The following is a 27,001-nucleotide window of genomic DNA, read 5'->3' on the forward strand; positions in this document are numbered from 1 at the left end:
TCTATGGCGGCAGGCGTGACGGCGAGGAGAGCGCTCTGGCTGAGGTCATGGGCCGCCGACGCTAACTCAAAGAATAGGTTGGTGGCTCTTCCTTTCGAAGGCTCTCATCTGTTCGGCACAAAGCTGGATGCGTTGATCCATAGGCTGACGGGAGGGAAATCCCTGAGGCTCCCTCAGGATAAAAGGAACAAGTTTCCATATCCAACTTCGTCCAGACAACAGTACAGAGAGGCCAAGGCCTACAGGCCGGGAAGACCTTATGGGCAAAGGGGCTCCTTTCCATTGTCGAGACAATCCTTTCGGCAGTCTGCTAGGAGAGGAGGCCGGCAATGACAGCCACAGAATACCAGAGGTGGGAGCGCGGCTACTGGCCTTTGCCAACCTCTGGAAAAGTCTAGTACAAGACAAATGGGTGATAGACATTGTAGAAAGGGGTTATGCGTTAGAGTTCCTAAGACGACCCACAAAAGATGTTTTTTGGGAATCCAGGAAGCCCAAGACACCGTTGGAAAGGATGGAGCTAAGAAAGCTGCTAAAGCAACTGAAGGAGATAAAGGCGGTGGAGCCAGTTCCAGTCCAACAAGAAAAGAAGGGCTTTTATTCAAATATATTTTTGGTGAAAAAGAGCACGGGAAGCTTTCGAATTATTTTAGATCTAAAAAGATTGAACAGCTTTATAGACGTGAGAAGATTCAGGATGGAGACCCTGAAGACGATTCTGGCGGGGATAGAAGAAGGCGATTTTATGGTCTCGCTAGATCTAAAAGACGCGTATTACCATGTGCCAGTAAGGATCCAGGACAGAAGATTTCTGAGATTTTCTGTGATGAAAGAGCATCTACAATTCACGTGCCTGCCTTTTGGCCTAGCGACGTCCCCCCGAGTCTTTACGAAGGTTCTAGTCACAATAATTGCCGTCCTGAGAAGAAGGAAGATTCGTATTTGGCCTTACTTAGACGACTTGTTGATAGCGGCATCCTCGAAGAAGAAAGTAATGGAAGACCTGGGGCAGGTGATAGAGATGCTTCAAGACTTAGGATGGATAATAAACTTTCAGAAAAGCCAGTTAACACCAACAAGGTCGATTCAGTTTTTAGGGGTTCTGATAGACTCAGAAAGGTTCGAGACCCGCCTGTCAAGAGAAAGATGTCAGAAGATCAGAGATCTGGCAGAAGATGTTATGGGCAGGGAATCCTCACAGCTGAGGTTATGTCTGCAGCTTCTGGGCATGATGATGTCTTCCATCGGCACGATCCCATGGGCCCACTGGAGGTTAAGAAGGTTTCAGTGGGCGCTTCTTCCCTTCATAAAGAAAAAATGGCCCCTCACAAAGGCCGTCAGACTAGAGAAAGCAGTGAGAGACTCTCTGTTATGGTGGACGGATCAGGAGATGGAGAACAGGGCAGTTTCTCTAAGTCTTCCTCGTTTCGCGGTGTTAACTACGGATGCAAGCGCCTCAGGCTGGGGGGCCCATATGGAAGATCAGAAAATTCAAGGCTCTTGGTCGGAGAAAGAGAGCAAAAAATCTTCCAACTGGAGGGAGGCGGAAGCAGTTTGGAGAGCCTTAATAGGACTCGAGCACAGAGTCAGAAAAAAGCATATCAGAGTTTTTTCAGACAACATGACAGTGGTCTCGCACGTCAATCACCAGGGCGGCACCAGGAGTCGAGCTCTGATGGCGGTTATGTCGAATATCCTGATGTGGGCGGAGAAGAACGTTCTTTCCATTACGGCGATCCACGTGCCAGGCAAAGAAAACGTGTTGGCAGACTTCTTGAGCAGGAGCAAAATCCTTCCTGGCGAATGGGAGTTGAATGGGGAAGTGTTCCAGGAGATAGTCAAGTCTTTCGGGGTCCCGGATATAGACCTGATGGCTACGAATGCCAACAGAAAGGTGAAGAAATACTTCTCAAGGTACTCTCTACCCCAAACATCAGCGGTAGATGCCTTTTCGATTCCTTGGACATGTCGTCTGGGATACATCTTTCCTCCAGTCCCGTTGATCCACAGAGTGCTAAGAAAGATCGTGCAGGAGAGAGTGACGGCCATCATAGTTCTCCCCTTTTGGCCAAGAAGGTCTTGGTTCGCGACGGTGCTGAAGCTAGCTATACAGGAACCTCTGACTCTCCCGGTCATTCCAAACCTTCTATTTCAGGGGCCCGTAAACCATCCAAATCCAGGGATGTTATCTCTAAAGGCTTGGAAATTGAAAGGAAGTTACTGAGAGAAGAAGGCCTGTCAGAACAAGTTACCTCGTTGTTGCTAAAAGCTAGGAAAGAAGTGTCATCGCTGGCATACTACAGAGTGTGGCAGGCGTTCATCCGCTGGAAGGGCTCAGAAGAAAGAGTTGAACGAGCCTCCAACCCTGAAGTGCTTCAGTTTCTATTTAATGGCTATGCAGCTGGCTTGGCCTTATCGACATTGAAAGTACAAATCTCTGCTCTGAGTATATTACTTGACAGAAAACTGGCAGAAGAAAATCTCATAAAGAGGTTCTGCAACGCGGTTAAAAGAATTAGACCCTCCGTAAGATCACTGGTTGCCCCATGGGACCTAAACTTGGTCTTGAATGTCCTTATGAGGGACCCGTTTGAGCCACTAACAGAGACTCCCTTGAAACTTCTTACTTGGAAGATAGTGTTTCTAGTTGCAGTCACTTCCGCTAGAAGGGTCAGTGAACTTCAGGCGCTATATATTGAGGAGCCCTATCTGAAGATTTTCATTGATCGGGTAGTCTTAAGGACACACCCCGATTTCTTGCCGAAGGTTATCAGTTCATTCCATCTTAACCAAGAGATCACACTCCCGGCCTTTCATCCTGAACCAAAGGAGAAGGAGGAAGAGGAATGGCACACATTAGACTTGGTGAGAGGAATCACCATTTACCTAGACCGTCTTAAGGACATAAGAAAGTCGAAGAATTTGTTCATTATCCCAGAAGGGGTAAGAAAGGGTCTGTCACCCTCAAAACAGACAATCGCGAGGTGGATCAGAGAACTGATCGTATTCGTCTATCAGCAGGAAGACAAGGAAGTTCCTGGTATTATAAAGGCACACTCCACCAGGGCCATGGCAACCTCATGGGCAAGGAAGGCTCAAGCCTCGGTTAAGGATATCTGCGGTGCAGCAACTTGGTCATCCCTTCATACTTTTGCAAAGCATTATGCTCTTAATGTATCAAAATCTTGTTTTGGGGATCAAGTGCTCCAGAGTGTCCTTGAGGATTAAAATTATTTTTGGCATTGATATAGTTTCCCTCCCTTTGTTCTTGCTTTGGTATTATCCCAAGGTCTTGGCTGCCATGGGGATCGTAGAAGAAAACTGCGGATTATACTTACCGATAATTCCTTTTCTTCCTAGAGATCCCATGGCAGCCATTAGTTTTCCCCCCCTTGTGGTGTTTTTTCCAGGACGGAGTAAAGGAGACACTAAAAGACAAGGTGGATGGGGAGGAGCTGGGATTTATACTAACAGAGGGAGGTCCTAAGGAAAAAACAGCCTGTCTAACTAGAGGGAGAGGGATGAAATCCCAAGGTCTTGGCTGCCATGGGATCTCTAGGAAGAAAAGGAATTATCGGTAAGTATAATCCGCAGTTTTTACACACACTGATTTTGTGGGTGTCCTGTGGCCACTGTGCGCCGATCAGTGACGTACATCACTGATCAGCTTTTTCGGCACAGGGTTGATCAATTTTTTTTTTTTTTTTGATCAGATTCCTGTTGCCTTTGAGCGCTGTTCAGTGACAGACGTTACTGACCAACATCTGTGCTCAATTTTTGGCGCAGGACCTTTTTTTTTTTTTTTTAACCCCTTCAATTTTTTATTTTTAACCCCTTCATTTTTTTTTTTTTTTATTGGTATAAAGTATTTTTTTTTTTCTGCACCACATACACACTACACACTACATACCCCCCGGATTGAAATAAAGTTTGTACCCCCCCCTACACTATACACGTGTTGAAACATTTCACTACCAGTAACACAAAAATAAAAATGGCATCCCAAATGTCCTCCCAAATGTCCTCCCAAATGTCCTCCCAGTCATCCAGGAGAATGTATTCAGTGGAGGAGGCATATGCCATGCTTGCCTCTGACTCTGACACAGGCAGTGATGCAAGCGGGGAATTTGAAGGATTCGTCTTAAGCTCCTCTTCCTCCTCTGGTGATGAGGGACCCCCTCAAAGACGCCCCCGTAGATCAGCTGAGATTCCCCCCCCAATAATTGATCTAGTATGGACCCCACCACCAGACAATTTTGAGCCCCAGGTTCCTGAGTTTTTGGCCATGCCAGGAATCCAATTTGATTCCACAGGTCTCAGAGAAATTGACTTTTTCAAATTATTTTTCTCTGATGATTTTATAAATTTAATGGTGGACCAAACTAATTTATATGCCCAGCAGTTTATTGCTCAAAACCCCACGTCATCATTTGCTAGGTGGACCCCTGTAGATGCAGTAGAGATGATGACGTTTTGGGGTCTGGTGTTTCATATGGGCATAGTAAAAAAGCCAGAAATTAGGCAATATTGGAGTACAGATGTTCTGTACAGTACTCCATTTTACCGTATGGCCATGCCCCGGACTCGATTTGAGACAATTCTTAAATTTATACATTACACCGATAATGCACAGTGCCCACCCAGAGATGATCCCACCTTTGACCGGCTATTCAAAGTCAGGCCGGTCATTGATCATTTCAGTGCCAAATTTGAAGAGGTGTACATCCCTGAAAAATTTATTTGTATCGACGAGTCCCTTATACATTTTAAAGGAAGGGTTAAATTCCGCCAGTACCTTCCCAGTAAGAGGGCAAGGTATGGCATAAAAATGTATAAACTGTGTGAAAGCACCTCAGGGTACACCCACAGGTTTAGGGTTTATGAAGGGAAGGATTCAAGAATTCAACCGCCAGAATGCCCCCCCTCCCTCGTAGGTGTTAGTGGGAAAATTGTCTGGGATTTAGTGCACCCCTTCCTGGATAAAGGTTATCACCTCTATGTGGATAACTTTTACACTAGCATCCCCCTGTTTAAGGCCCTTGGTTCAAGAGGTACAGCAGCTTGCGGTACTGTGCGCAAGAACCAAAGAGGCCTCCCAAAAACGCACATTGCCCAAGTAATGAGAAGGGGTGAAAGCAGGGGAATATGCAACGAAAATATGTTGTTGGTCAAATATAAGGACAAGAGGGATGTCCTTATACTGACAACAATTCACGGAGACAGTACCACCTCCGTCCCTGTACGAGGTACCAGTACCCACACCTCAAAACCTAATTGTATCCTGGATTACAATAGGTACATGGGCGGAGTGGATCTTTCAGATCAGGTACTGAAGCCGTACAGTGCCCTGCGGAAAACAAAAATCTGGTACAAGAAGGTGGCCGTGTATATCATCCAGATGGCACTGTATAACGCTTACGTGCTATTCCGTTCTACCGGCCAGAGGGGGACATTTATGCACTTTCAAGAGGAAGTCATAAAGGGCCTAATATTTGGGAACCAGCAGGCAGAGGGCCCCAGTACTTCTAGTACTGGCCCCCGTATTGTACCAGGGCAGCATTTTCCTGATGAAATCCCCTCCACTGGAAAAAAGGGCAGGACACAAAAAAGGTGCAAAGTTTGCTATAAAAAGGGAATAAGAAAGCAAACTATTTTCCAGTGTGACACTTGCCCCGACAAACCCGGCCTATGTATAAAGGAGTGTTTTAAAATATACCACACATCTATGGAATATTAGGTTCATAATTTCACCGTGCTTCGGGGGTCTTGCTAATGCCACATAGCACCCACCATTCATTCCACCAGAATCTGAGCCGCAAAATCCAAAAATCACTCCTTCCCTTCTGAGTCCTGCCATGCACCCAACTGGTATTTTTTGGTCACATGTGAGGCATTGCCGTACTCGGGAGAAATTGGGGCACAGATTTTGGGGTGCTTTGTCTCCTTCATTCCTTGTGAAAATGAAAAATTTTGAGCCAGAACTGCATTTTTGTGTAAAAAAATGTAATTTTTCATGTTCACTGCCCAGTTTTATCAAAATTGGTGAAACCCCTGGGGGTTTGAAATGTACACTATACCCCTAGATGAATTCCCTGAGGAGTGTAGTTTGCAAAATGGGGTCACTTGTGGGGGGGTTCCACTGTATTGGTGCTTTGGGGGTCTTGCTAATGCGACATAGCACCCACCATCATTCCACCAGAATTTGTGCTGCAAAATCCAAATATCACTCCTTCCCTTCTGAGTCCTGCCACTTTTTGGTCACACTTGAGGCATTGCCGTACTCGGGAGAAATTGGGGCACAGATTTTGGGGTGCTTTGTCTCCTTCATTCCTTCTGAAAATGAAAAATTTTGAGCCAGAACTGCATTTTTGTGTAAAAAAATGTAATTTTTCATTTTCACTGCCCACTTGTATCAAAATTGGTGAAACCCCTGGGGGTTTGAAATGTACACTATACCCCTAGATGAATTCCCTGAGGGGTGTAGTTTGCAAAATGGGGTGACTTGTGGGGGGGTTCCACTGTATTGGTGCAACATAGCACCCACCATTCATTCCACCAGAATCTGTGCTGCAAAATCCCAAAATCACTCCTTCCCTTCTGAGTCCTGCCATGCACCCAACTGGTATTTTTTGGTCACATGTGAGGCATTGCCGTACTCGGAAGAAATTGGGGCACAGATTTTGGGGTGCTTTTTCTCCTTCATACCTTCTGAAAATGAAAAATTTTGAGCCAGAACTGCATTTTTGTGTAAAAAATGTAATTTTTCATTTTCACTGCCCACTTGTATCAAAATTGGTGAAACCCCTGGGGGTTTTAAATGTACACTATACCCCTAGATGAATTCCCTGAGGGGTGTAGTTTGCAAAATGGGGTCACTTGTGGGGGGTTCCACTGTATTGGTGCTTGGGGGGTCTTGCTAATGCGACATAGCACCCACCAAAATTCCACCAGAATCTGAGCTGCAAAATCCAAAAATCACTCCTTCCCTTTTGAGTCCTGCCATGCACCCAACTGGTATTTTTTGGTCACATGTGAGGCATTGCCGTACTCGGGAGAAATTGGGGCACAGATTTTGGGGTGCTTTTTCTCCTTCATACCTTCTGAAAATGAAAAATTTTGAGCCAGAACTGCATTTTTGTGTAAAAAATGTAATTTTTCATGTTCACTGCCCACTTGTATCAAAATTGGTGAAACCCCTGGGGGTTTGAAATGTACACTATACCCCTAGATGAATTCCCTGAGGGGTGTAGTTTGCAAAATGGGGTCACTTGTGGGGGGGTTCCACTGTATTGGTGCTTGGGGGGTCTTGCTAATGCGACATAGCACCCACCAAAATTCCACCAGAATCTGAGCTGCAAAATCCAAAAATCACTCCTTCCCTTCTGAGTCCTGCCATGCACCCAAATGGTATTTTTTGGTCACATGTGAGGCATTGCCGTACTCGGGAGAAATTGGGGCACAGATTTTGGGGTGCTTTGTCTCCTTCATACCTTCTGAAAATGAAAAATTTTGAGCCAGAACTGCATTTTTGTGTAAAAAAATGTAATTTTTCATTTTCACTGCCCACTTGTATCAAAATTGGTGAAACCCCTGGGGGTTTGAAATGTACACTATACCCCTAGATGAATTCCCTGAGGGGTGTACTTTGCAAAATGGGGTGACTTGTGGGGGGGTTCCACTGTATTGGTGCAACATAGCACCCACCATTCATTCCACCAAAATCTGTGCTGCAAAATCCAAAAATCACTCCTTCCGTTCTGAGTCCTGCCATGCACCCAACTGGTATTTTTTGGTCACATGTGAGGCATTTCCGTACTCGGGAGAAATTGGGGCACAGATTTTGGGGTGCTTTTTCTCCTTCATACCTTCTGAAAATGAAAAATTTTGAGCCAGAACTGCATTTTTGTGTAAAAAAATGTAATTTTTCATTTTCACTGCCCACTTGTATCAAAATTGGTGAAACCCCTGGGGGTTTGAAATGTACACTATACCCCTAGATGAATTCCCTGAGGGGTGTAGTTTTCAAAATGGGGTGACTTGTGGGGGGGTTCCACTGTATTGGTGCTTGGGGGGTCTTGCTAATGCGACATAGCACCCACCAAAATTCCACCAGAATCTGAGCTGCAAAATCCAAAAATCACTCCTTCCGTTCTGAGTCCTGCCATGCACCCAACTGGTATTTTTTGGTCACATGTGAGGCATTGCCGTACTCGGGAGAAATTGGGGCACAGAATTTGGGGTGCTTTTTCTCCTTCATACCTTCTGAAAATGAAAAATTTCGAGCCAGAACTGCATTTTTGTGTAAAAAATGTAATTTTTCATTTTCACTGCCCACTTGTATCAAAATTGGTGAAACCCCTGGGGGTTTGAAATGTACACTATACCCCTAGATGAATTCCCTGAGGGGTGTAGTTTTCAAAATGGGGTGACTTGTGGGGGGGTTCCACTGTATTGGTGCTTGGGGGGTCTTGCTAATGCGACATAGCACCCACCAAAATTCCACCAGAATCTGAGCCGCAAAATCCAAAAATCACTCCTTCCGTTCTGAGTCCTGCCATGCACCCAACTGGTATTTTTTGGTCACATGTGAGGCATTTCCGTACTCGGGAGAAATTGGGGCACATATTTTGGGGTGCTTTTTCTCCTTCATACCTTCTGAAAATGAAAAATTTTGAGCCAGAACTGCATTTTTGTGTAAAAAAATGTAATTTTTCATTTTCACTGCCCACTTGTATCAAAATTGGTGAAACCCCTGGGGGTTTGAAATGTACACTATACCCCTAGATGAATTCCCTGAGGGGTGTACTTTGCAAAATGGGGTCACTTGTGGGGGGGTTCCACTGTATTGGTGCTTTGGGGGTCTTGCTAATGCGACATAGCACCCACCAAAATTCCACCAGAATCTGAGCTGCAAAATCCAAAAATCACTCCTTCCCTTCTGAGTCCTGCCATGCACCCAACTGGTATTTTTTGGTCACATGTGAGGCATTGCCGTACTCGGGAGAAATTGGGGCACAGATTTTGGGGTGCTTTGTCTCCTTCATACCTTCTGAAAATGACAAATTTGGAGCCAGAACTGTATTTTTGTGTAAAAAAAATAATTTTTCATTTTCACTGCCCAGTTGTACCACAATTGGTGAAACCCCTGGGGGTTTGAAATGTACACTATACCCCTAGATGAATTCCCTGAGGGGTGTAGTTTGCAAAATGGGGTCACTTGTGGGGGGGTTCCTAACTTTTAGCATCTTATGGTGCCTAGAAACCTACATGGTGCCTAAAAAATAATCTCATAAAAAGGAGGCTCCAAAATCAAGTAGGTGCTCCTTCTATTATGAAGCCTGTGGTTTGGTCACCGTGCACACTAGGGCCACATATAGGATATTTATGAAAACAAAAGAATTGGGGGAATCAATTTTCAGTCACATTTCTCTAGTAAAATGTACTGTGTTCCTTAGAAAAATGTATTAAAATTGCAAATCTGCAAAAAAAAAGAAATTTTGAAATTTCACCTACACTTTGTTTTAATTCCTGTGAAACACCTAAAGGGTTAACAAACTTCCAAAATGCTGTTTTGAATACTGTGAGGGGTGCAGTTTTTGAAATGGCATCATTTATGGGGGTGTCTCACATACAAGTCCCTCAAAGTCACATCAGAACTGAACTGGTCCCTAAAAAAATCAGTGTTTGAAATTTTCTTGAAAATTTGAGAATTTGCTATTCATATTGTAAGCCTCCTAGTGTCCCAAAAAATTAAAAGGAAGTTGAAATAATGATGTCAACATAAAGTAGACATATGGTCTATGTTAGTTATTCACTATTTTGAGTGGTAAGATTATTTGTCTCACAAGCAGAAAATTTAACATTTTGCAAATCGCTAAATTTTCCATTTTTTCACGATATTTTGGTATTTTTCACAAAAAAACACAGACTGTATCGACCCAAATTTACCACTAATTTGAAGTACAATGTGTCACGAAAAAACAATCTCAAAATCACTGGGATAAGTAAAAGCAAAAAAAAGTTATCCCCACTTAAGTGAGACATGTCAGATTTGAAAAAAAGGGCTCTGTCAGGAACGCAAAAACTGGCTCTGTCAGGAAGGGGTTAAGTAATTTTGATTGATTGAATTATTAATTGTGCATTTACAATTTAACAACAACTACAATCAACTAAAGGAGAAAAAAAATAGAATTAACACAGACAAATCAGAATTGTTAATACTCCTAGACATAATGGTTATATCAAAACAGTAGTGACAATCAGAAACTTCACATTATCATATTTGTAACATCAAAATCTAACTTAAAATACTGATAAAAAATAAATAAATAATTAAAAAAGGGGAAAAGAATCACTGAGATAACACATTAAAACACTACGATCTTCCAGAATAAACAAGTGAAATATTAAGCTGGGGAGATGGTCCCCCTTACAGGTGATCTAGCATATCTGGCTGAATCTTAAACTCAGCCTTTCAAATAGCATATACATATTTGTCATGTTTTACAGTAAGATTAACCAGTGACAGCCAAGCCACAGTTTACGGTCCCTCAGAGGCCTTCCATGTCCTAGCAATAGATAACCATACATTTTTAAGCAGTTACACAGCTCTGATGTTGGTTCACTACACCTATTTCTACATCTAAAATTGTGGTACTCTTTACATAGATGGGCGCCCGTCGTGGTGATCGCGGGTACATTTATGTCTGGCCGCGACGCGACCGACGCGATTCCCGCGATTTCCCATTGAAACCCATGTTAAACATGGAAATCGCGTCGGTCGCGTCGCGGCTGGCCATAAATGTACCCGCGATGCCCGCGACGCGATGCTCCCGATTTGCCATAGGAATCAATGTTAAAAGGCCCGATGTACACGATTTTACTGTTCAATGCCTCAATGGACCCGATTTGGCCATAGGAATCAATGTTAAATGGGCCACAGAGCCCAAATAACCACAATTAACCCTTAAATGTCCCCCCAAATTTTTAACGCCACACCACGATCCACGCCAACCCGAAGCGTGGCGAGCGCAGCGGTACGCGTCCTCCGACCTTTTCATGCCCTACTATCCACTAGGGCGTGGAGTGAGAATAGAATAGTGTGGCGAGCGCAGCGAGCCACCGAGCCCGAAGCGTGGCGAGCGCAGCGAGCCCCGCGAGGGGACGCGGATACCTTCACAGTTATACGCGTCCCCTCGCGGGCTTCCCAGGTGTCCATGGCGACGCGGACACCTGTGAAGCCCGCGAGGGGACGCGTTTACCTGTGAAGGTATCCGCGTCCCATCGCGGGGCTCGCTGCGCTCGCCACGCTTCGGGCTCGGTGTCTCGCTGCGCTCGCCACACTATTCTATTCTCACTCCACGCCCTAGTGGATAGTAGGGCATGAAAAGGTCGTAGGACGCGTACCGCCGCCCCTCGCGGGCTCGCTGCGCTCGCCACGCTTCGGGTTGGCGTGGATCGTGGGGTGGCGTTAAAAATTTGGGGGGACATTTTAAGGGTTAATTGTGCCTATTTGGCCTCTGTGGTCCATTTAACATTGATTCCTATGGCCAAATCGCGGGCATTGAGGCATTTTACATGCAAATCGCGCTCAATCAGCGTTTTTAACATTGTTCCCTATGGGAAAATCGCGGTCATCGCGGGTAGCAGATTTTTATGTACCCGCGATTTACCCGCGATGGCCGCGATGCCCGCGATTTTTACCCCCGACGCCCGCGATTTCAATCGCGGGCGCCCATCTAGGTAAAGAGTACCAAAATTGTCTTGCAATACCTAATGGTAAAACAGTAAAGTACACTGTTATGTTTAGCGTATCTACAGGAGCCGTAAATGAAAAATATAGGTAAACTACTGGAACAAAAAATATAGGTAAACTACTGGAACAAAAAATATAGGTAAACTACTGGAACAAAAATCATAGGTAAACTACTGGAACAAAGGATTATGCCAAGTCTTTAGAAAGAACTGGTCTAGAAATCAGACACAAATACATCAACACTGTGTACAACAAAGTTTGTTCACTTTACAGATTGAGTACAAACTAAGCAAAATATTAAACCAGTTAGTTTCATGGGCATTTCATAGACACCCAAGGAAATTTTGTTTACCAGCAGTATCTTGAAGAGTGATCTTGATTCCCTGGCACATACAGGAACATTCCTTACCTCCCAGAGACATAGCATGGTACAGGACTGCCCAATCTGCAGGTAATGGGCACGCGATGATTGCACAAAGTACAACCATTTGTATAAATATCCGAAACCTTGGCTGCAAAATAAAAAAAGCATTTATCACACAAAGACGATATCATTTCAGGGAAAAATATACCAGACTGCATACATTGCCCTGTAACTTGTGTTTTTTGTGAACATAAAAGTTAAAAACGGGTACTTACTTGTACCCCTTGTGCAAAGTCTGAAAAAAGAGACTACTGGGTTGAGGTATCAAGCAGTGCAATCAGTGGCGAAGTGGACCAGTGCAGACATTGTCCATGGCAACCAAACAGCTGCAAGGTAGCATTTATAAAATACGTTCTTTACAATTATAGATGTAAGCTGATTGGTTTCTATGATCAACTTCACTACCTGTCCACTATTTCACTCGCTGCTTGAACCTGTATATTTGGAAAAAAGATACCAATGCCAAAAAAAACAATATAAGGATCAGCTAAAAACTTCAGAGTTCATCTGCTATGCATCCGTGATACGTGGTAAGCAAACCTAAAACAAAGAACGGCCAAGTAAATGTATTCGCATCAGCAATAGCCCTAAGATAATTCATTATGTTAAGGTTCAACTTGTTTATATACTGTACGGTGTGGTTTCAGTTGTCCTGACAACAATAATGGTCTGAAGAAGTCACCTTCATAAGTTGCAGATGAATTGCCCCTGTCAGTTGGGCAGACGTGATTGGAGGTATCACTGTCAGTGCTGAGCAGCAGCAGGTGCTTGTGTTAAGCTTGCAGCCGTGGGCAGCAGGAATCCCTCCCCTGTGGAGCTTGCAGCCATGGAATCAGTAGTCACCCTTTGATGGTCCGTACAGTCAGTGTGTGTGTGTGTGTGTGTGTGTGCAGGGCCGGTGCGAGCCATCTCAGCACCCTAGGCAAAACTTCTGAATCGTGGCCCCCCCACCACCACCCCAGCCCACCTAGTCGTGGGAGACACTTCTCTCCCCACCCCCCCACCCCTCACCTCAATATAGCCGGGGACTCCTACCCCCCAGCTTTCTTCAGAAGGTGCTGGAGCCCTCTCCCCCCTCCGGGACTTCATATCAATCAGGTCTCTGTAGTTGACCTCTCTCTCCCCGGCGCTTCTCAGCACAGCCAGGAAGAGAGCTCAAAGCAGCTGTGGGCGGCAGGGATAGGACATCGTACCTCACTATGCAGCCCGCACATCATTCCCTCCAGCATTTTCAGCACCACCGCAGGAGCCCTCTACCTCCCCCCTAGCGCTTCTCAGTACAGCCGCAGTACAGCCGAGGAGAGAGCACAAAGCAGCTGTGGGAGGCGGGGACAGGACATACCTTGCTGTGCAGCCCGCACATCATTCCCTCCCCCGCAGATTGCTGCTGAACGGCACGGGAGTTGCGGGCTCCACCCACCTATCAGATCCACGGGAGAGCTCGAGGGGGGCGCTGGGGTACGGCTCACCTGTTGTTCCCTGCCGGGACTGTATAGCTGCTGGTGGTGGCGCCGGCCCTGTGTATGTGTGTGTGTGTGTGTGTGTGTGTGTGTGTGAGAAAAGTGGTTAAGTGAATGCCAGAGGGGTTGGGTATAGAACCTGCATTTTTTTTTTATGGGTGATTGATCTAAGTGGATTCCTGTAAAAATAAATTGTATAATAATTGGGGAAAAGAGCAAGCAACCCTGATTTGTTTCACACCCGATGATTTATCGTTACTAATTGGATGTCTCCCTAAAGGTCATATAAGTGTTATGCTTTTTAATTTAATAACTATGGAAACTATAATGCTGACCATACATCAAACCAATTTGTATCCAATCATGCAAATAGCTGGTTGGATGGAATAAAAGTCAAAAATCTGGTACTGGATGGGAACAAATGTAATTTACAATTCAGTCATTTGCTCCCAAAATCTTCAACATGTTTGATTAAATGCTTCGGTGGTACGTACAGTCGTACGCCGGGCACTCCTTGCTGCTGCAGCAGCCGATCACTCCCCTCCGACCCCTTCTGCCATCGCCGAGCACACCCCCGGAAGTTAAGGGCTGCTCGTGCCTGAACACGCGGGTGCCCGAAAACCTGAACGCATTTGTGAAAGTGTCTCATGCCATGAAATAGGAGACTTCTGAAGACCTCAGAAGAAGAGTTTTTATGTTCATTAGACTGGAAAAGATTACACAACTATATCTAAAGAGTCTGGATTCCACCAATCAACAGTCAGGCAGATTGTGTACAAGTTAAAGAAATTCCAGACCATTATTACTGTTCCCAAAAGTGGTCAACCAACAAAGGTCATGCCAAGAGCAAGGCGTCTAAAAGTTTACAAGATCACAAAGGCACCCAGAGTAACCTCTAAGTGACTAAAGACCGGTCTTACATCAGCTAATATTAATGATCATGAGTCCACCATCACACTGTACAACAGTGGTGTACATGGCAGAATTGTGAGGAGAAAGCCACAGCTCTCCAAAAAGAACATTGCTATCCATCTGCAGTTTGCCAAAGATCACCTGGACAAGCCAGATGGCTACTGGAACAATGTTTTGTGGACAGATGAGATCAAAATAAAGTGTTTTGGTTTAAATGAGAAGCGTTATATTTGGAGAAAGAATACTGCATTCCAGCATAAAAACCACATTCCATCTATGAGACATGGTTGTGGTGTCATGGTTTGGGCCTGTTTTGCTGCATCTGGTCCAGGGCGACTAGCCATGATTAGTGGTCAGGGTTGAAAAAAAACGAAACCCACTTTTTGGGGGGTTAAACCGTTTTTTTTTTTGGTAAAACAATTTTTTTTTTTAAATGTTTAGAGTAAAAAATACATTTAAAACTTGAATTAGACACCTGAATCCAACCACGTTTTAACATTTTCTATTATTAAAAATTTTAGGCTTTTATTTATTATATAAATATTTCAAAATATTTTTTTTTACAGCTTATTATTCCTATTACAGCTAAATATATGTAGATAGACTAAACATATTAATACTTACAAAGTACACTTTGAGATAGTTAATCAAAAATAAGTTAGTTAAGTAACTTGTTTTTATTTTTGATTTTGGCACTAATTCCTTATCTTGTAATAAACAGTATATTTATTTAATTTTTATAAAGCGGCAATCATTTACACGGCAAAATTAAACTGGTTTTGCAGTGTAAAAGATTGCCGCTTTAAAAAAAAAAAAAAACTGGACATTTCTTACCAAATCTCTCAATCTGATTCTCTCACCCTATTAGGGTGTCCCGATTTGGTAAGAAATTTCCAGTTTTTTTTTATAAAGTGGTCATCATTTTCACTGCAAAACCAGTTTGATTTTGCTGTCTAAATGATTGCCGCTTTAATAAAAACTGGAGATTTCTTACCAAATCTCTCACTTTCTGATTCTCTCACCCTATTACATTTCCCCCATAGTTTTTTTTTTTTCATAAAATACTACTGACTATCATGCTGCTTGGTAAACTACAGCGATATGTATGGGTTTCATATGAAACGTCAAAATCCGACCAGAACATTCTGCAGCTCACGGATATGTCTGAACAACTCTCACTCTAGTACCAACTCTGAATACCTTTTGTTTCATATATATAATCTATTATTTTCTGCTGCATTTTCTTAAATGTTCCCACCACTACTTTCTTCTCTGTTATATTAGCAAGCCTTGTCCTTTGCCAAATAGTTCTGTTTTATATTTTATGATCATTTCCATTTTAAATAGATTGTTTTCAGAACCAAATTCCTGTATCTGATGTCATTACCCTGTACACTTATAACATGACCACAGAGTTTTTAAATAATTTTCAGTGTATATTAATAACAGCTGTTGACTATGGATTACACTTTTGAAATATTCATGGTTTCTGTGTTATTTATTTAACGCTTCGCCTTGAGAAATAAAACTGTATGGAGTCCTGTGGGCTGCTATGTGTATCAGTTATGTCTTGTAGCTAAATGGTAGGTGTTATAGACTCAGATGTAAATGCCACTCAGACCGCTGCACCTTACCCACATGCCACTCAGATCTCCACTTATGCCAATTACACCTCTGTACATATCCCCACATGCCACCAAGACTTTAACCTGCTGCATTACGGTTGCTGTGACCACCGGACTAATAAAAAGCTGCAATCACAGAAATTGCAGTTATTCTCAGGACCTCTGCCGATAGGTGCTGTGAGAAGAAGTGCTGCTAATCCCAGGACGGTTGTCGGTAAACCCAATATGTATACTGTAGGGGGAACTTATCGCGAATATCATCCATTCATTTTCAACAACTTTATGCAAGTGTTAACTTATTGTGCAATCCAATGAGAAAATGTGTGTTTCACCTGTTAATTCTTGCTGGTTTTAACTTAACGTAGAAGTTTATAAATACGACAGTAAGTATATATTTGTTCAATTTTTTGAAAAATCTAAAAGAAAAAACACCTTTGACAACCACCAGCAACCTTATAAATGCTTGTCCCATTCATACGGTACCACCATATACCTGTCCCACCTCAATGATCTCATTTCCCTTCATTTGCATATTTTCACCCCAAAAGTATGGTAATTATTAGGTAAATAAAGAATGAAACATTTCTGTGTCTAATCAATGATTAGGGAGGGTGCACAGTGGTTCTGATATAACGGCCAAATTTTGACCTGCTCTCTATGTTCGATGCCTACGAGTAGATAAACGCCATCCCGACAAAAACATGACCTCCCGAATACCCGCGATACGCTGCAAGTGCATTTGTACGCTTGTGCCCACAGAGAGGAAAAGTAATTTGATGGTTAATAACCATCAAATTAATTTTTTCTCTGTTTTGTTGTGAAAAGTAAGCCTGGACTTAATTTTCATTTGAATAGTTTATCGACAAATTGGGGGTGGGCACTGGCACTATGTGATATCATTCACCCGCCCTGAGCAGACAGAGGTATGTCTGCGTTTGCTTTGGTGTATGAGCCAGAATGTATTAAAAATGCAAATGAACAAATTATATATATATATATATATATATATATATATATATAAAATTGGATCTAATCCCAAAGGATTACACAATTATTTACCTATTGGAGAATAAAGTCAGAATTGCAGTTCTGATTTGAAGTCGGATTTATATATACGTGTACGAATACCCAATCAATATCAGAATCCTAAATAAATTGATTTATGTAAAGCACCCCTGATGAAGTCTCTTAGCAAGACGAAATGCGTCGGGCTATTATTATTTACATCCATTATCTAAAGAAAATCCTCTGACAAGGAACTGTTTTGAAATTTTTTTTTTTAAAGTGTATTTTTAATAAATGTTTCATATATTTGTGAAATTGTGTCCATGGATGTTTTAAGTTAAGGAAAGACAAAAAGATACTGGGCGCTATATAACACTCTTGTGGTGATATATATAGATATATATCTATAGATATATATCTATATATATATGAGGGTACTTAGGGACTCATTCACCTACTTTATTATTGCTGGGATACCCCAGAAGCATTCAAAAGTACATAAAGGGTTAAAGTCTATTAAGAATTATCGCCTGTGAACTTCACCTGCAATTGAATTTTGTGATGACCACTTTTTACAAAAAAAAATTAACTTTTCACACAAAACAGGTTCTCACATGCAAATTAATTCTCCCCTAAGGATAGTACTCCAAACCCCTTACCCAGGAAACCCCAAGTCATTAGCAAGTTATAGATTTCATTTACAGTATTTATAGATACTATGACAAATCCACTTGTATGGAAACGGGGCCATTCCATGGGCCTAGATCAGCATGGGTCGCTAATCAGAGAAATTGCGATCCATTCACATTGCACATGTACAGCATTTTGCAAATAATTTTTTCTACGCATAGTAGTTGTAGTTTGATTGATTGACAGGAATCCAATGTTTAGGGTAGGAAACGTGGCGTTTTCTGGTTGTGTTTTTGAATTCGTAGACGCGCCAACGTGGTTTTTGGCTGATGTAAGTAACGGCCACTTCAGCCTGGCTCTTTACCAGGTTAGTGGAATCCCTGGATTTCCTCAAATTGAAAAACTGTTAGATGGTTTGGTTTCTGCAATTGTGTCCTTTTTGTGCGATGCATTTGCAATTTTGCAAGGGGAGGATATTCTTTTTTTTTCTTTGTGGCAACTTTTTTTTTATTGCAGGCAACTTCTTTTTCTCTATCTAGCGATCCGTGCGGAATTAGGCTCCATTTTTTAAATAGTTTTTCAATTGCACATTAGCACAGGAAGAAATAAATAAAGAGGTTCAGTTGGTTATAAGCCTGCAATCAACATTTAGGGGGTTATCTGGTTGGTTCGCCCACACTGGCGACATCCATTTGCAGACTAAGGGGAACCACCTCCATCATTCGATGGTTGCTGACCAGTGAATGATGGTGAAGGTGCACACATATCTTAGTGACTCTCAGGTCACTTAGATATGTGTGCACACTCAGGAGGAAGTGGGCTGACAACTGACATCCAGCGACAACTGACATCCATTGATGTCAGCTCCCCCCACACCCACCATACAATTGGTGACCTGGAAAAGTGTTCACTTGTCTGGCTCAGCAAGAATTCACGTATCCAAGTGACCAGTAGCATTGGCTGGGTGCCCTTCTTTTTCGGCTTAGAGGAAAGAATTGCACACTTTCCACCTTGTTTATAGTTTTACTACAACGTTATTCTATAAAGCTGATACCCCTGAGGAATCCCCTTGTTGAGCGAAACGCGTCGGAAACAGCACGTTTTGATTTAAAAGACTCTTAATAAAGAGAATAACACTGAGGTATGGACTTTGTTTATCATATTATGGACTGAAGTTGAGAAGTGCGCCATTCCACACTTGTTTTAGTATCTTTTCTAACTCCCCCTAGCCAACAGGGGTATTGTGGAAACAGGCAGCAAACTAATAATCTTTCAGAATTTAGCGCGAAAAAGAAGGGGTTTGGTTGATATATATGATTGTGTTTACAGATGTAAAGCTGATCTTTTTTTGTTTAAACCCACTGCTACTGCTGCTGTTGAGCTTTGGGTCAGCATTAGCATGGGGACTACATACCCTTATTATAATTCTGGTTTCATGTACTCTTGCTAAGAGAGTTAGGGGCTATACTTTTCGTCTTTTAATTCTGCGGATTAATACGTAAGCTTGTTCAGTGCAACTTCATTTACCTCATCAAGGCTAGAAATATATATTTTTGTTGTTGTTAAGTGCTGTCAAGTCGATGCTGACTTCTGGTGACCCTTCAGCTGCTTCAAACACATTTCGATCTCCAGTCAAGTTTCTCAGTGTTGATAGTGTGTTGTTCATAGTTGTTGTGATGGTATCAAGCCTTCTCTCAGCTGGTCTTCCTCTTATTTGTTGGCCTTAAACTTTTCCAAGCATAATAGTTTACTCTAGGTATCATATCTTCACGTCATGTATCTGAAGTCGGAAAGGAGCAGTTTTGTCATTTGTGATTATAGGTTTATCTCGTCTACCGATTGATTTGATTGTTCAGGCAGTCTCATGGTATGTGTAATATTCATCTCTAGAATCATAATTCAAAAACGTCTTTAATCTTCCTATCTCGTGTCCTGTCTGTCCTACTGTTATACCCATAAGATGTATCGGAAAAAAAAATGGTACTCTTTACCTAGAAGGGCGGCCATCGCGGGCATCGCATGTAATAAAAAATCGCATGCGATGCGACCGACGCGATGACCGCGATTTCCCATAGGGAACAATGTTAAATGTCCCAATTGACCCGATTTTCCATAGGGAACAATGTTAAATGGCCCACAGAGGCCAAATAGGCACCCTGAAGTGTGAAATGGCCCCCCCAATTGTTAACGCCACCCCACGATCAACCTCAACCCGAAGCTTGGCGAGCGCAGCGGCACGAGTCCTACGACCTTTTCATACCCCCACTATCCACGTCGGCGTGGAGTTGAGAATAGAAAGTGTGGCGAGCGCAGCGAGGGGACGCGGACACCTTTACAGGTATACGCGTCCCCTTGCGGGCTTCACAGCTGTCCGCGTCCCCTCGCGGGGCTCGCTGCGCTCGCCACGCTTCGGGCGCGGTGGCTCGCTGCGCTCGCCACACTTTCTATTCTCAACTCCACGCCAACGTGGATAGTGGGGGTATGAAAAGGTTGTAGGACGCGTACCGCCGCCCCACGTGGGCTCGCTGCGCTCGCCACGCTTCGGGTTGACGTTGATCGTGGGTTGGCGTTAACAATTGGGGGGGCCATTTCACACTTCAGGGTGCCTATTTGGCCTCTGTGGGCCATTTAACATTGTTTCCTATGGAAAATCGGGTCAATTGGGACATTTAACATTGTTCCCTATATGAAATCGCGGTCATCGCGTCGGTCGCATCGCATGCGATGCGACCGACGCAATTTTTTTTTCCTAACGATGCCCACGATAAAAATCGTGGGCGCCCTTCTAGGTAAAGAGTACCAAAAAAATACAGTCATGTCTTTGTATTCACCCAATACAAGAGGCTAGAACTGGGAGTAACAGAGCAGAAGTCTTGGGTTAGTCCCAGTATGGTGCCATTTATATTACACAGGAGTATAGTCTTTCTGTTCTGCCGGTGCTTATGTGTGGGTAATCTGGCTCATCCTATGCTTTTAATGGGGGTCCTTCACAAGTTCAACCCCAGTTTGGTTCCCGGGGTAAGTGGACATTGGATATTATTTAGGACCCTTTTCCACTGAGCCATGACTTAGCTTTATCGTTCGATAACTGTGATTATTGTGGAGGTGTAAAGGGGTGTACATTACAGAATGCTTTCAAAGAGTGCTTTCTTGCGATGGCGTGATATAGAGTTAATAATGTCCCTTTCAGACCGCTCTTTTACCCGTTATTTTGCTGGTTTTTTTACCGTTTTAAAATGGTAATTTGTGCAGTCTGAAAGGTGCAGAGTGAATTTACCGGTTCTATTGAACTGGTATTTCTAAATGGTAATAAAGTAGGGTTCCACCCGTTTCAGACCCGTTTTTTTTCATCCACTGTTTTCTATGGGTTAAAACGGGTTCAGTGTTGTGAAGGAACAAAAACTGCATTGAAATACCGTTTAAAGACATGCGGTGTGAAAGGGGTTTTAGCTGGCAGACCTGTTTTTAGATAAGTTTTAAAATACCTGGTCAAAGCCAGTTTTGCAGTCTGAAAGCAGCATCAGAAACCCTCAAATTCAGTGTTGTACTGCAGAAATAAAGTGCAAGTACTAGTCACTATTAAAATAGCATGTAGTTGGGCATTGTCAGATCTACAATGCAGTTAGGATGTACATACTTATTTTATTTCCCTAATAATTGAATATTAATCTTTTTTGCAGAGAAACCTGACGGAATACTTTGTGGCTGTAGATGTGAATAACATGCTGCACCTCTATGCCAGTATGTTGTATGAGCGCAGGATCCTCATCTCTTGCAGTAAGCTCAGCACGGTGAGTTCATCTTCCATTTATTACTTATTACTTCTTGCGTTGCTGTTACTGATATAATGACATAGGATATATCTCCAGGATGGAATTGGCAGATTGTGGTTGAATAGTTTGTGGGTACTGGGATGTGAGACAAAATACACTGTGAAATACCAGGAAAAAAAAACGTGTCTGCCAGTTGACGGGGATTGAAATACAAAGGACAATTGAACGCGGACATGTAATATTCATATATAAAACAAGAAGGTTTAACGAACTTTTTAAGAAACATTATGGTATACTGTAGCTGTTCCCTGTAAGTCCTCCACATAGCGATAGGCACCGTGGGGTTTATTTACTAAGCTTAGGATCCAACTCCTGAGGAAGCCGCTGAGAAGTGTTTCAGGCGGAGAAACGCGTAGAAAGGACAAAGGGGACGCATCTGGCTACCACTAGACACTACCTACGATCACATCTCCGATATGACCGCTTATTAGGACTGTACCAATGGTCAGAGAAAATCGAGGTATCTGCAAGCCAAGCCCCACCACTGCGACAAAACTGAGACATACTTAAGTATATAACCACTTTAAATGTGCACATTGAGTGGGGACTGTGACGCTTTAAATGAACCCTACTAACTGGTTACACAAAAGTGATAATCCCAGCATGCATGCATGAATACTAACCGGTTCTAAGAGATGGGGAATGAATAACATTTTATTATATGTTGTAAGTCTTGTCTGTCTATTGTTGGCCACAATATTGTTATATTTTAATAAATTTAAATATATTATTCAGCACAGCGCTGTTCCGTACTTTTTTCTTTTTTGTAGGATCCAAATCCCACTGTGTCTAATAGTGTGTATGCCTGAAATTTAAAAGCACAATGATTTTTCTTGCCTTGTTTTGCTAGCAATTTAGATCCTGCTGCTTACCAAATAACCCACCCAACGTTCCTTTTCTTACAGATGTGTCCACGTACATTTATCCTCCATGCGATACCAGTCCCGTTATACATAACATGTAACTCCGTTTGACTGTAGCACTTTATTTGCAAAACGGCGTAAACGCTGCCTATATTTAGTGTGTTACTGCCACTGTATATGTACCCTGGAAAGCAGTGTAAACTTGTCACACACAAAGACGCTTGGTGCTACCAAGTCACATGAAGCTCACGCATTACGTATAACGGGACTCGTAGCTGCATTGTCCTTTAGCTACAGGAACCATGTACTGTACCTTGCTTTTTTGTAAGTTCTTCATACCTCCCTGTGCTGTTTTAGCCTCCAATAATAACTCTTCTTCTGTGCGTCATTTCATTTGTGGTGGTATGTACGGTACCAAGACCGACAATGCTTTCACCACTACTGTGCATCCTTCTATCCGTCATTTAAGGCTGGATTTGTTGGTGACACCAGAGCACTAGGCAGTGAGGTGAGGTCAGTTGCTGATAAAGCACTGAGTAGTACCAGAGCCAGATTCTTTCTCTCTCTCTCTCACACACACACACACACACACACACGCACACACAATATAGTGTGAATTATGACTATAGGAATTAATAAAAGAACACAAAGATTATATGAATGATACAAAGATGATATTTATAAGTTATAAATATTTTCGGTACTCTTTACCTAGAACGGCGCCCGCGATTAGAATCGCGGGCGTCGGGGGTAAAAAATCGCGGGCATCGCGGGTAAATCGCGGGTACATAAAAATCGTTTACCCGCGATCACCGCGATTTTCCCATAGGGAACAATGTTAAAAAGCCTGATTGACCGCGATTTTACTTTAAAATGCCTCAATGCCCGCGATTTTCACATAGGAATCAATGTTAAATGGGCTACAGAGCCCAAATAGGCACAATTAACCCTTAAATGTCACCCCAATTTTTGTACGCCACCCCACGATCCACGCCAACCCGAGCCCAAATAGGCACAATTAACCCTTAAATGTCACCCCAATTTTTGTACGCCACCCCACGATCCACGCCAACCCGAAGCGTGGCGAGCGCAGCGAGCCCGCGAGGGGCGGCGGTACGCGTCCTACGACCTTTTCATGCCCTACTATCCACGTCGGCGTGGAGTTGAGAATAGAATAGTGTGGCGAGCGCAGCGAGCCACCGAGCCCGAAGCGCGGCGAGCGCAGCGAGCCCCGCGAGGGGACGCGGATACCTTCACAGTTATACGCGTCCCCTCGCGGGCTTCACAGGTATCCGTGGCGAAAAGCGGACACCTGTGAAGCCCGCGAGGGGACGCGTTTACCTGTGAAGGTATCCGCGTCCCCTCGCGGGGCTCGCTGCGCTCGCCACGCTTCGGGCTCGCTGGCTCGCTACGCTCGCCACACTATTCTATTCTCAACTCCACGCCGACGTGGATAGTAGGGCATGAAAAGGTCGGAGGACGCGTACCGCCGCCCCTTCGTGGGCTTGCTGCGCTCGCCACGCTTCGGGTTGGCGTGGATCGTGGGGTGGCGTACAAAAATTGGGGGGACATTTAAGGGTTAATTCTGCCTATTTGGGCTCTGTAGCCCATTTAACATTGATTCCTATGTGAAAATCGCGGGCATTGAGGCATTGAATGCAAAATCGCGGTCAATCAGGCTTTTTAACATTGTTCCCTATGGGAAAATCGCGGTGATCGCGGGCATCGCGTCGCGGCCATTTATGTACTGACCGCGATGTCGCGATCACCGCGATGGGCGCCGTTCTAGGTAAAGAGTACCATATTTTCCTTATACGCAAAATGCTGGAGTATAACAGATGAGGCTCTGCCTACCCTAAACGCACTCAGCAATGGTACCAAAGTTGATGTACTCTTTTTTTGATGATTGTTTTTGCTTTGGCATAGTCATGTGAGAGGTTAAAAAAGGTAAAAAATATCACAGCTATTTATTTTAGGGTTCACACCACACATTGTAATTATGTTCTACAGTCTATTAGTCTTTTGAAAGTGTATGCTGTGATAATGTTCTATATCACAATTCCACCTTGTTGACAACTATCCAACCTCACAATTCTTAAAATGGGTCAGGTTAAAATCTAGGCTGCTTTTTTTTTATATTACATAAGATGAAAGCTTGCCTACTGCTGGGTACATACTGGAGCAATGTATCTTGCCAGTATGTCAGTCAGCCTCAGCTTAAAGGTCCATACACACTGGGCGACTATGCACAGCTTGTATGGAGAGCGATGACCCCTGTCATTGCTAGGGGGAAAGCCGCTCAGTGCATACACACTTTACCCCTCCATGGCGCTGTCAGCGGACCGATTGCATAGCGCAGCAATCCACAAAGCCGCTCATTTGATGGTCATACTAGCAGATGAACAGCTTTCCCGGCGATGATGCAGGAACGCGCATCAACGATTATTTCCCCCAACCCGGCGCTTTCAGTGGGGGGCAGACGGCATTGCATAGCACAGCGCTATGCAAAGCCATCCACTAAGCCGCTCATCTGCTGGTAATACCAGCAGATGAACGGCTTTCCCGGCGATGATGCGAGATTGCGCAACACCGCCAGGCTGTACACACTGGGCCATATCACTCAACAAATTTGGCTCCCAACCTAAACACAAAAGTCCTGCGCAATACTTTCACAAATTCAAAAAAACAGCTGCTACTATGAAGTCCATTCCCCACGTCCGCCTTTCCCTATGGCAGTACCCACCTGTACACACTGGGCGGCTTTGAGCTGAAAGCCATTGGCCAGTATTTTCCCTACTCCATTCTTACCTCCTTTATGCCGGGATTTGCTTACTCCGTTTATACCCACCACTATTGAACAAATATCTGGTCTAATGGGTAATGGTATAGTGGTCACAAGAAAGCTCTTTGGAATATCTAATTTTTGAGGTGTAAGGTTGGACTTGTAGGTATTGTATTTGCTTTGAACTATTCTTTATATATTGCGTTGGCTTTTTAAACTACACCCACTTTAGATAAACCAAGTTTGGGCCACTAGCTTGTCTTTGCTCCCCCAGGCTGACAGTTGCCAGTCAGCCTTTGAGGTTGTTCACTCGGGATTGTCTGTTTTGTAATAAGATAATGTAGAGTTCTTACTACAATACTTTTTTGTGCTACTGACAAGAAAGGCCATTCATAATGCAGATTCCATGTGCTATAACCGCAAGCTACGTCAAACCAACTTGACATGAGTTTTTCATGAGTTTTTCCAACTTTTGTGGACTTTTTCATGCGTTCCACTAGAGATGTACAGGTTTGGATTTACCCGGATCTCCTCAAAACAGGATCTTATTGACTGTCACGTTTTTGATCCAAAACATGTGAAAGCCAAGAAGATCCCACTTTGAGATCTGAGTAAATCCGGATAAATCAGAACCCGCACATAGCTCTACTTTCCACCCATGTGGACTGTTGATGGGGCTGAAGCTTGTAGAGCAAAGCACTCTACACTAAATCCACATGCTGAGCTGTCGATTTTGTCACAACCAAAAAAAACAAAAAATCATGTCTAACTTATCATGTGTTGACATTTCAGTGTCAATCTTTTGTCAATGTCGACTTTCTGATGGTCTACCTAGGCAATGTCTATGAGCTATACTATATCCCAGGTAGACATGCATGAACCTTGCGCGTTAGGAGCAGCATTGTGGTGAGAACCATATTTTCATTTCCAAAGTCACATTGTGTATTTAGTGTTTCATCAGAAAAAAAACAACATGTTTTACTTAATCAGCCTCAGTTCTACCATCTAAAAAGAAAACCAGTCAATACGCATTAACAGCTCAAAGAATGAGAAATCACTCTTCTCCCGGAGATGGAAATGCACGATCTTATGGATTGGTAGATCTTGAAATGTAGAGCGGTGAACTTTGAACAGAATAAAGCTGGGTTTTCGTATTGATGTGCTGCCATTTTAAAGAAAATAGCACTTTTGGGTTTTCAACATCTTTTATCTGTCAGAGTCTTGATGGAACCTAAGTGGCATTAAGCTCCCATCTTATCAAACAAACCTGTCTGGAAGTGCTGTTGTTCCAATGGAGATCTGGTTTCATCTGCACAGTTAGAAGGTGCTTAAATTTCCTCCCTTTATCTTAGCCGCACAGCAACCACACATCGCACCGTGCCACATGACCAGTACATAAGCCATTACCTCGTGTGGAAGAGTTTCGTTGTCATTATACTATCAAATTATAATTTTAAATATTTCTGAAAACATACAGTTACGTCTGTTATTTGGTTGATTTAAAGTTGAAGGCCATATATTATATTTTTGATGGGTTTTATACGTTTACTAGCATTTGCCCATGACTTTGCTTGTGTAGATATTTCTTTTTGCTCTTGCATTTTACAAAGATACTAGTGGCAGCTAATATTGTGTTGTATATTTTGTATTGTTGAGATTGATCACAGAATATCTTTGTAAATAATATTTGCAGTTTTCCCTTCAGGGATTAA

At 43.2% G+C, this 27,001-nt stretch overlaps 1 protein-coding gene across 4 annotated transcripts in view; it reads left to right on the forward strand.

Moving 5' to 3' along the window:
• Window positions 1-27,001, forward strand: part of DENND1A (DENN domain containing 1A) — a 593,192-nt gene that overhangs the window by 278,780 nt on the left and 287,411 nt on the right. For all 4 annotated transcript variants that reach the window (XM_083161010.1, XM_083161012.1, XM_083161011.1 and 1 more), the window contains exon 9: window positions 21,492-21,602. In XM_083161010.1, coding sequence (XP_083017136.1) covers window positions 21,492-21,602 — 111 coding nt within the window. The remainder of the gene's footprint in view (window positions 1-21,491; window positions 21,603-27,001) is intronic.

Source organism: Crinia signifera, chromosome 9 (assembly GCF_055691185.1).
Source record: "Crinia signifera chromosome 9, ASM5569118v1, whole genome shotgun sequence".
In the NCBI taxonomy this organism is placed as follows: domain Eukaryota; kingdom Metazoa; phylum Chordata; class Amphibia; order Anura; family Myobatrachidae; genus Crinia; species Crinia signifera.